Source organism: Lineus longissimus, chromosome 11 (assembly GCF_910592395.1).
Source record: "Lineus longissimus chromosome 11, tnLinLong1.2, whole genome shotgun sequence".
Lineage (NCBI taxonomy): Eukaryota > Metazoa > Nemertea > Pilidiophora > Heteronemertea > Lineidae > Lineus > Lineus longissimus.
Window position 1 is genome coordinate 13,222,798 of NC_088318.1, and position 11,633 is coordinate 13,234,430.

The window sequence follows — 11,633 nt, forward strand, 5'->3', positions numbered from 1 at the left end:
GTTGTGTTATTTTTGGGGGGGGGTGAAACTTTGTCAATACCTGTCTCACAACCAGAGGAGGATTTTGTTTGTGGCTTCGAGTCCGACCATTGTCTTGGCTCCTGACCAGCTGACCTTACTCTCACTGTCGTAACTAAACCCCGAGGTCATGGAAGGCGGAGCAGCCTAGCTCACGTGACCAATTAAATTTGAGATGGCCCCCGTAAATTTTACAGCATGCGGCTTATTTGGTCTGAAGTTAACTGTGTTCCGGCAAAGTGACGTCATCGATATTGACATCATCTCGAATTTGTGTCGAATAAAATATCAAAAATGTCGTATGCTTATCTATTCAAATACATAATTATAGGAGATACAGGTGAGATGGATTGCTGTAGTATCAGACTCAACATCAGTGCAATGTTTAAAGTCCGGAGTTTGACAGATTCTCTTTAAGAAGTGTGTTTTGGTGGTGGTTTCTCTGGCCTGTATTCACCATTTGTCAACTGTGTATACGCAGTGCATATTTTAATTCCAAGATGGCTGCCTGTATCAATTATTTTTCTCTTGCAGATAAAAGTATCCTTCTGGCCACGTCCACAAATTATGTATACTAAATCTAGGACTGATTGTGTAACAGTCAGTGCTAATGCAATCGGTTACTTTATTGTACAATTTGGTATTTTCTGGTCGTAAGCATTTTGCTTGGTTTTCACGGTCGAGGGGGTGTGTCAACAGACATGATGATTGAATGAAACATAAGTAAGTTAGAGAATAGAGTGACACTCAGTGAGGTGTTAAAATGGTTATAAAATTCTTATTGGACTCATCAAATGTTTTGTTGTGATGCTCTCGGTCAGTGAGAGCTGCTTAAGTGAAGCATCCGTACTGCATTAATTTCACGAAGCCCATTGGTAAATGTTTTGTCTGCATCTATTTGGTTTCTGGAGCACAAAGTACTGGTCAGATTTCTTTAAAGGTTTCTGATCGTAACCATAGTGGCCTGTGGCACACAACTCGCTGAAGAGTACATGTAGCTTCTCCAAGTGCAGAGCTAATGTCGAAAAAGAATTATGAAATCTTTAATTCCAACTCGTTTTCGTATTTAGTCATTTGGTTTTGTGCAGTTTTCCAGGTGGCAAACAATGGTGTGTTTTTTAATGGTAATTGCGCCAGATGTTGTTGGACCAGCGGGTTTAACTAAATGTCTGGTCGATGAAATCTAGGATTGGTTGGCAATGAAAGTCACACTTACAGAAACAGGTGTTAGGATAATTTGTTTGACTGGAATTATGAAGAAAAACTGAATTTTAAAGGGGGAATTGGCTTCTAATCCGTAGAGATGAGGCACCTCCTTCCTAACCTGCTGCAGACCTGCATTTGCCATGTGATTTGATTGTCCCCTCCTACCTGGGCCAACAGACCTGAATTGGTAAAAATTTGATGAAATGGGGTGGGAGAGGGGGGTTATTTAGACCGAGATTTGACATTCATGATTTAGCCTCAAGAGAGAAGGGACCCATCTTTTTCAGATAGGAATCAAAACATTAGATTTGATTTCAATTGTTCTCTCCTGTCTGTTTCCAGGTGTGGGGAAGTCCTGCCTCCTTTTGCAGTTCACCGATAAACGGTTTCAGCCCGTTCATGATCTAACAATTGGTAAGTAACTTTTTTGCTCTTCAGCCAAATTTTTTATGATTTTGGATGTGGCTATATTGAGCCACAAACTGAGCTCAGAATTGAGTCTTTGCTATACAGTTGACGGCACTGGAGTGACAGAAATGTTATTGGACGTAAAAGCCTTTCGGTGTTTGACTGGCCTGATGAAGCACAGATTGACAGAGACCAGTGATATGTACTGTAAAAAGAAATAATAGATGGTGTCTTAATTGATCATTTCAAACTCTGGAGGATGTTGATCCATCTCTGTACATTGTATGTGCCAAAATGTCTAAACTACGATACATGGACATGGCATAGGTAAATAGCATAGCATATGAAAATCTATGTGGATGCATTAACGATGGATGAATTATTTAAAACAGCTATCCTGCATGTGTTCTTGTGAATGTGTTTTTGACCAGTGCTGTGGGCTAGGATTTTCATGGCCTTTGTTGTTACCGTTTAATAATTCGGTATTTGATCAACAGAATGCTAATGGGACCTAGTAATAGTATAAAACTGACTCAGTGCAGCCCAACTGAACACAAATTCTGGACATTTTGCTCCAACCTCTGTGAACTGTCAAGCTGGTTCAGACTCATGGTCCTCAAAGTCAAAATCTTTTGAAACTTGATCATAAATTTTCGACCATTTGCCACTGGTGACATTCATTGACACGCATTCCATTTAGCTTATCATTCAGCAAAACACTAACAGCTGCTCTGTTGGAAAATATCATCCTAGCATAATGTCGACTATGTGTCCCTTATAGGAATGTAATCGATAGAGTTGCCATGGTAACTAGAATGGGTCCACAATGAATTACCTCCTTTATGATGTTTTGTCCAAGCTGAAGCATTGGTTATCTCCGTGGTGACATTATCCTGTGATTGTCCTGAAGTCGTGATAGCATATAGGCAAGAACTATGCGTAACCAGTACTCCAGTCTCTCTGTGTAATTACTAAATTAGGGAAAACGGCAGAAGTGTCATGATCATAGTTCATAGTTGCAGCTGAACTGCAAAGGTTTGGATGATTTCAGCAAGTTCACTACTCAGTAGGCTTAGCCTGAATCTTTTTTCCACTTTACATGTACATGTTGTATTGAAAAGGAAAAAAAATGACGTCCACTTATTCACATATCTCCTCTTTCCATCCTGAATTATGTTTAAAAATTATACATACATGTTTTGGTACCGACTACAGTTATTACCATGTTTACAAATACAATGTTTTACATATTCAAATCAATCCGAGCCTCAGCGCTACCAGGCCATATCCCATAGCTATGTACATGACGATACATTCATTACGTTAGCGCGAAGGAACTCTCCTGTCATTGGCGATGGTAATCAATATGACATATTGCGATGAAGAATGGCCGAGATGCGAGCTCATTCACCAAGGAGATGAGAGTCTTCACATCCCCTCGCAAAATTGAAATTTATTTGATACTTCAGCCTATACTAAACTGTTTACAGTGTCAGTGTGTTCCAATAGAAAATGGCTTAACTGCCAGATCCTCATCTTTCTCTAGTTGATCTGTAACAGTCAGCTGTAACACTGACAGTAACACTAAAACTACAAATGTAGTAACTGTTATTATTCTTCAGTTCTCTCTCGAAATAGAACTGTTTTTAGTAGCGTGCTCTCCAAAAAACAATTTGGTTACATCGATTAACACTACATTGACGTAGTTCACAAACCAAACTTGAAAAGGTCAGGATTCTCATTCATTTGAAATACCAACTTACTAACTAGTCACGTAAATGGATTAAGTGGATCCAGTAGCAACAGGTGTTCACGCGTAGGATGTCGAACATGCATGCTTGAGTCACCCCAAGGCCAAGTAACAATGTACTAGTACAACAGACATGTGCTGCAAGCCTTAGGAAAAAGGAAAGCCTCCACCCCCTTATAGTTAACCTGTATGTTCTCTCTTGGATGACCTTGGCAGGGGCATTTATAGGATGATGGCAGATTTTCTGTTTTTTACTACACAGACGCATTTGTACAGTACATTGTAGTCTTCTGCTAGTGCTTCCCAAACATCTGCTGCCTTCACAAAAACTGACCTTGGTGATCAAGCCTAGCATCAGTTTGGCCACACTCACAATGAATGTCTACTGATAAAAATATGGGTGCTCGTTCATCGTTTCTTTTGCCATTTGTATTTTGCAGGAGTTGAATTTGGTGCTCGTATGATCACCATTGATGGGAAGCAAATCAAACTACAGATTTGGGACACAGTAAGTTAAGATTTACAAAAAGTTCTGACCTGCGGACTAAAAAGTTGAACTTTGAATTAGGTCTAGCCTGGTGGAAAGGCCCACGGCTTTCCCTTTCAAGTTGATGACCCACTCAGATGTGGACAGTCTGGTGTGTGTTAAAGCCCCAAGGGAAAGCGTGACGAATGGGAACCAACCACCTGTGTTTGATATAGTGAATGTATTCTTCATAATGATTTAAACGGTTATCGTTAAATCCTCCAAATGTATATTTTCATGCGTTCTCAAAGACAAAAATGACATGGGGTCACTTTCTCACTAAAGATGTTCCCAATCGAGTGCGAAGCTCTCTTGTACTACTATTTTCAATTGATAGAACCACAACATAGTGGGACCAGTTAGACATTGTCACCAGTTGCAGATGTATCTGTCCTTTTGTTAATCTCCTGGATTTCTCTTTCAGGCAGGACAGGAATCTTTCCGATCTATAACGAGGTCATACTACCGCGGAGCAGCTGGCGCTCTTCTAGTCTACGATATCACGAGGTGGGTTATTGAAGATCATCTGATTGACGCGTATGGAAAAATCAATGACGATAGCAGTAGTTCATGTAGTTTCTTAAGAGAAATCTGTGCTGTATCTAGGGTACATGTGCACCTGTGAAACTTCTCTCTGCTAGAAGGGCAACCTCAAGGACACCAACTCTGGTTCCAAAGTGCTTATTCATATATTCAATAAATTATTTTTTAACTACCATCAAAGTTCTAACACCTTAGGATGAAGATCACTAGGTTTCTGACCCATTGATGTTCTTAGTAGAGAGGTTCCAATATATTTATACAAGCAAACTAATTTTCATGTCGCATTTATATTGAGTGATATCAGCCAAGTCACGAGGAAGTACACGTGTAACATAATTTATTTCCTCTTGGCCTATTTTTGCTAAGTGTTAAAACTTTTACTCTTTTTACTGTAGTAAGGCAACATTACCCGAAATGCTTTCTTGTTTTACTCATCGGAGAATGATAATCTTGCACTTATATTTTCAAATTGATTGCAAACCCTTAGATAGTCTTAGAGCTGGCCATTGCTTTAATTTGGTTTGAAATATGTCGAAGTTAGGTGACAGTACCCAATAGTATCCATACATGAAATGTTCATGCATTCATGCATCAATTATAAGCTGGTAGTGTAAATGTAGGCCTGCTGCAGCATTTGTATACATGTAGCTGTATCAAATTCAGTGACATGTGGCCTACAGTTCAGCGCGAGAGCCATGTGGCCATATAGGCTTGATGAGGTGGCATACTGTCTATTGATTGGCCATCATATTATTATGCATTCAATGGGTAGTTAAATGGAAACGATTCGGAAATCATTAGTAGCAGAAAATGTAATTCCAAAGTATAATGTGGGAAGGCGGGGCCATTGGGTATGAAAACGTTGAATATGAACAGGTTTTGGCCAGGGCCTACAATACAGTGTGTCCTTGGTAGAGAAGGTGTCCTTATTAGAGAGGTGTCTGTTAAGGGAGGTCCACTGCAGATTCAAGACCATACAGTTTTCTGGTATATCTAACCTAACTGGTAGGATACCAGCACATAAAGTGGTGGTATGGGGGCTCTTCAAGATAACCTGGTGATCAGGGCCAATGTGCTGTAGATAATGTAAAAATTGCTGGATGGAAAGTGTGGTACATATGGAGAGCTCTTTTCCTGGATGTCTACGATTATATTCAGCATAATACAAGATTAGACATTGCTAGAGCTAATTTTTCTCTCATTGCAGACGAGACACTTTCAACCACTTAACAACATGGCTCGAAGATGCCCGCCAGCATTCAAACTCAAACATGGTTATAATGCTCATCGGTAATAAAAGGTAAGTTTACAGTTTGATGACAACTTGCAAATTTTAAAATAAGGTCCTGAGATTTTTGTCACTTTCTTGTCTGCACCAAGAAGTCTCACCTACAAAAATCCCTTTTTGTCAGTTCATGACGAAGAAAATGTAAATATTTGATCAATCTGGTGACTTTGACATGTGGTCTTTTGAAATTGCAAGCTGATGACTTTCTCGTGAGTAATAGCTGTTCGATTTCAGTGATTTGGAAGCAAGGCGAGACGTGAAGAAGGAAGAAGGTGAAGCGTTTGCCCGAGAGCACGGTCTCATCTTCATGGAGACGTCGGCGAAGACGGCCGCCAATGTAGAAGAGGCATTCATCAACACAGCAAAAGAAATCTATCAGAAGATTCAAGATGGCGTCTTTGATATAAATAATGAGGTGAGGAAAACGATCCCGAACAAATCAGGTCATTTGAGATACTCGGTGACCACGCTGGTCCTACTTACATTAATGGATGGCACCCAAAGCACTTTCGTTCAGTTGTTCCAGTGTTCCCCGGCAATGTTTGTGTCCTGTTTATACCTGTGAAAATGTAACAGTCTTGTAGTCAACACAAACCTCAAAATTTCCCTTTTAATATCATTTCCATCATTTTCTTCCGCAGGCTAATGGTATCAAGATAGGCCCTCAACATTCCCCGGCTAATCCTAATATGGCGGCGAACAGTGGCGGCGGTGGCCAGAGCGGAGGATGCTGCTAGATCAAAGACTGGCGCTGGTTCCGCAGCCAAACAAACATTCTATCTAAATCAAGGGACTATTTATAATATCGCCAACGGATATTTCCAGCAGGGTATCAGTTCTAAAAGATTGTGTGCCAAATCAAGTAGTTGGACAAGTGTTCTTTGTGCAAATTCACAGGATTATACTTGCGACTGTTGGTGATGTTCTTTATATGCATGCGGAAATTCAGAAGGAAGGATTACGCCAAGGAAATCACCGGCAGCCACTGAGGCCCCCTTTGGACTTGTTGATGCTTTAATAAGGTGTGGATAGACTTTCTCCACAGTGCCCAGTCAATACAACCCTATTGCTTGGGGGAATAGATTTCCGTTAACAACAAACCCGCCTGTATGCCGCTTTAAAATTAGTTTGGGAAAAAGATGCATCTGCCAGTCTAGTCTTGTTTCTTCATTTAAAAAAGACCTAAAGTCTATTCAGCTGCCCTCTTCCTCGTTCCTTTACCTGCTACATGCTGTTGCACCATCTTCTCCATGTACAACGATGTGCTATATTTTTGAAAAATATTCGTTCAGCTTAGAATATCTTGTTCCTTTTTATGCCTACATGGCTCCAAGCCGTAGAAACTTGTTGAACTGGTTAAGCTTTTGAAGTGCAATATTTTTTTTTCTCGGTGGCCTCTGGTATTAATTCAAATTGAAGTAAAAACACGCTTCAATTGCAAACTTGAGAAGAATAAATTATCTTTGTCGCTAGAAAGGAAATTTTTGGAGATGTTTGTGCTAAATTTGGTGTCCGACATTTGCTGTCTATCCTTGAAGTGAGAGGATTAATTTCAGTTCAGGCGTATTTTTAGGACAGACAGTGCAGTTCACTAAATACATTATGCTAATTCATTGCTTTCACCCCTGAAATCAAATTAGAACATTCCTTCTTGCCTATGAAAGTATACTTCTGAATGAAGTTGTTTGATTGTTAGGGGTAGTCGCCTGAAAATTTAAATTGAAAGAACTGAATCTGCTGGAAATATTCTTGAAACTCTTTGGAGTAAAAGTATGGAAATACAACACATATTTTACGAGTGGTTGTTTCGACTGAGACAAGACTCTTGCAATTGAATGGGAATTTTGTCTAGACCCTGAAGTGAGCGTCTGTATAAACCAGTCAGACTGATACCAAATCCACCTGAACCATGAAGGGTTGATGAGAACTTCCTGCTTTTCTATGAACTCCCATGGTGAGGCCACAATTCTGACCTTGAAATGAAGTCGTCATCACATGGCAGGTGTAAAGGAAAATTATTTTGTCGGCTTGCTCGTTTATAATATTTGAGACGTGTGAGTCATATTGTCACGACATAAGGTTGGAACGCAGCTGTTATCGAAGCTACAGTACTTGTATCTATATCAAAATGTGTGTTGTATTTGACCATGTGTCTTTTGTTGATTTTGCAGTTTGTATTTGATACAAAACACAGCCAAGCGTATAGAATGATCTAAATTATTCTGTAAGCTTGGCTTCAAGTATGAGATCCGTAGTTTGTATTGAAAACAGTTTCTGTGTAACATGTATACTGCCCATGTTATGTTATAAACAATGAATGTTGTTCAAAACATGTTTCGAATATGGCAATGCAACATGTTTTGCAATCAAGAAAAAAAGGGAATCTTTCGTTATGATTATATGTGAAGTAAATGATCTATTGATTCCAATTCATGTTCATTGGGCTGTTCTTTATCCAGTCTCTTGTGTGATTGGTCAGTGATTGATCATGTGACCTCATGCAAGATTCTCGGCGCTATTCTTGCATACTGTACACATCTGTCAGTTTTGTTCATTCCGTAGGTGTGAATAGAAGTTGATTTAATTTAAGATTCACCCTTTCGTATCCTATGTAAGAATTATGTGATATAACAGGTCAAAAATGTTGCATGTACATGTAGGAACCTCTTTTCCAGTTTCTCCATTAAATGATATACAGTGTAACCTCCCTTAGCGAACACCTCTCTATTTAGGACCACCTCTCTATTAAGGACACTAGTTTTGGTCCCAAACTGGTTGTTTCCATTCAATTTGACCTTTCTTGTGTTTCTGTATGTGAAATAACAGAAGGTTAGACCTTCATTTTCTCATGAAAGGATCAGCCATCCTTCCGAAGTGGTGAGGAGTGATGCAATACCAATATTGAAACAGCATGACCAATATCTTCAAAGGATTTTAAAATATTCTCTCACGGATACGAAAGGGTCAAAATTATCATTGTCTGATGATGAATTTAATATATAGATATAAATATAAAGTTAAACATTGATGTATTGTAGTCGCACGGTGTAAATATTGCTATTTGATTCAAACTTCCGAAATGTTCTTCACATTATTCCCTCTATCATAATCATGAACATTGTTAACCCCACTCTGAATATTTTGATGTTTTCAGTCAATATATTGTTGTTATACACTTCCTTGACACTACTGACTGACAGTACCCCACATCTGAATACCGAAACATTTTAACAAAAACAATTGCATAGAAAGATTATGTTGAAAATCAGTCGGTGTTAACACAAAAACAATGAGAGTCACAGCAGAAGAGTTGCATTTACTTGAAAAGACCTAAGTGGTTTGGGTACCTAAACTCTTCACAAAGCATATTGTTGGCTGGCATACAACCAAGATAATCAGGGTACTGATAGTCTAAACGATTGTTAACTGAAGCACTGAGAATATTTTTCTAAAGGGTTCATTGTCTCCTTGTAACATTTCATAATGCTAATCCTCCTTGAAAGATTCTATTGGCACCATACTGTAGTGCGCTGCTATGAAAATTATTTATGGGGATTATATTCTCGCCATTGATGTCAAATTGTCATCCCCACTGTGTGTTATGTTGCCCAATTTGTGCAGCATCTTGTGGTCATCGTCTTCGTGTAATACTAACTGGTTTAGAAGATGAGTTCTCAAGAACTAAAATACAAAAAATACAACTAAGAAATCTTTGGAATAATAGATTGCTTTCTTGTGCATTGTGCTTCTGATTCTGTTATAAATAGAGTCATTCTATAAAACTTGGACCTTTTGAGCTTGAATATTGTTCAGATTTGTGCATTTATAGATAATGAGATGCGTGTGTGTGTTTGAAATATTGTAATTTTGAAGAACACATTGTCTTCAGTTCTAAATAGTTGTTGGGTTAGCAGGTCCCTGCAATGACCATTGATTGACGTGTTACGAATATTTTATCCTGCAAAATTTTAATTTTCCTTGACAAATGGGTAGTCAACGGGAGGAAGGGATTGATGCCTGTTTTCCTTGTTTCATTCCTCCTTTCATATTATGATGTCAATCCCAGGAATTGATGCATGCTTCGTCAATCTTTTCTAATATCTGTAGAATTCAATGGCCATACATGTACCAGTAACTCTGTCTGAAACTATTTTCCTTTCGAATGCTGTACATACAACTACACGAAGATATTTGTCCGATTCTATTCAACTCTATATTGTTTGTTGTGCATTGTCTACTATAGCTGTTTATTTCTAAACAACATGTTTCTTTAGATCAGTTCTAAGTTACCGGTTTGGAAGTTTGATCGAGTGTCTACCACTAAAAAGTGCTTCGATTCTAAAGTTGAAAATCATTCCCAGAAATGGGAATTACGATTTGCACATTGGGACTTTATATAGTGATCCTTGACCACCTCAATTGCGTAAATTGGTCAATAAGGTATTTACCCGCTGATTGTGTATCACAACCCAAAGTGAATCAAGACCCAATGGATACTCGAACTTCTGATAAAATTTCTGCAGGTAATGTTGCAGCAAGATTGATACGAGTCTAACTACCATCTGTTGTGGATATCATAACGTTGTTATGTCAATATCATTTGATATGATATGGTTTTGTTGTGGTGCCTTCAGGTGGCGCCTCTCTCATTGTCTTCATGCCCCTTCGTGTATTTCTACTTACTGCAAACCGACCAATTTTCGCATTGTTTTAGTTCTGGATTCACAAGAAACAGAATTTTAAACTTAAAAAAATTTCGTGATTTTTCATCTTTGAGGGATGTCGACATTTCTTTCGGTTTTCCAGTAAAAATATCATTTCTCGCGATATCTATTTTTGCAAGTCGAGGTTCATTGCAAAAATAAACTCCCGCGAAAAAATTGGTGGTCTACAGTACGTGATAACATGGTCAGCACATTGTTTCCTATTGGGTTCTCTTCATGTTAGATTTGTCTATTTCTGGGTGAGACATGTTGTATGTGGCTACATATAAATCGAATGTAACTATCAGATATTCATCTGAATAAGCACGATAAACGACAAATATTTAAGATTATTCTGTGTCTTCTTCTTTGGTCAGAGAACACCTCAGCAAGGTTCTTGCCACGGCCAACAAGCTTCTCAGGTTGTATATCCATATACCGTCTCCTCGAGTAGTTTTCACTCTTCTGTGTTTGCTAAATGGAAGTTCCCATTGTACCGACACCACCAGGGAACAGTCGTGGTCTGGTTGTGACTTTGTCCATGCAAATTTTTTACAAAACACCCTGTATGCCAAACTGTCTTCATCATGAACAACATGAACATATAGATCATGCTGACTGTGGTCTGGTTGCGACTTGGTCTGTGTATATTGACTTCGAGGACTGTCTGTGGTCTACTTTATCAGAATGTCCCCACCAAGCAGTACAAGCATCGTTCATGTCCTATGAGGACAATTTGGAAGACAGGGTGTTCTGTAAAGATTATAAATTAGCACAGACACTGACTCTTTCTATAAAGACAGATTGGAAGACAGGGTGTTCCATAAAAGTTACGAATTGGCACGGACAAGCATGAACGAATAGAGCATGCCTAAAGTGGTCTGGTTGTGACTTGGTCTGTGTATATTGACTTCGAGGACTGTCTGTGGTCTACTTTATCAGAATGTCCCCACCAAGCAGTGCTAGCATGCTATATTCGTTCATGTCCTATGAGGACAATTTGGACGACAGGGTCTTCTGTAAAGATTTTAAATTAGCACAGACACTGACTTCGAGGACTGTCTGTGGTCTACTTTATCAGAATGTCCCCACCAAGCAGTGCAAGCATGCTATATTTGTTCATGTCCTATGAGGACAATTTGGACGACAGGGTCTTCTGTAAAGATTTATAAATTAGCACAGACACTGACT

The 11,633-nt window shown here is 39.0% G+C and overlaps 1 protein-coding gene across 1 annotated transcript; it reads left to right on the forward strand.

Annotated features, from left to right (window-relative positions):
* Nucleotides 1-233: 233 nt before the first annotated feature.
* Nucleotides 234-10,790, forward strand: LOC135495348 (ras-related protein Rab-2). The gene is made up of 7 exons (XM_064783856.1): nucleotides 234-358; nucleotides 1,567-1,638; nucleotides 3,823-3,890; nucleotides 4,333-4,415; nucleotides 5,659-5,751; nucleotides 5,974-6,154; nucleotides 6,381-10,790. Exons 1-7 carry the CDS (start codon nucleotides 313-315, stop codon nucleotides 6,474-6,476), a joined length of 639 nt encoding a protein of 212 aa, XP_064639926.1. The 5' UTR covers nucleotides 234-312; the 3' UTR covers nucleotides 6,477-10,790.
* The last annotated feature ends 843 nt before the right edge of the window (nucleotides 10,791-11,633 follow it).

Bases quoted from the DNA above. Each gene is read 5' to 3' on its own strand.
- LOC135495348 (XM_064783856.1), top strand. From the start codon at position 313: ATGTCGTATGCTTATCTATTCAAATACATAATTATAGGAGATACAG. The intron at 359-1,566 runs GTGAGATGGATT...GTCTGTTTCCAG, and splicing joins CATAATTATAGGAGATACAG to GTGTGGGGAAGTCCTGCCTC. The intron at 3,891-4,332 runs GTAAGTTAAGAT...TTTCTCTTTCAG, and splicing joins AACTACAGATTTGGGACACA to GCAGGACAGGAATCTTTCCG.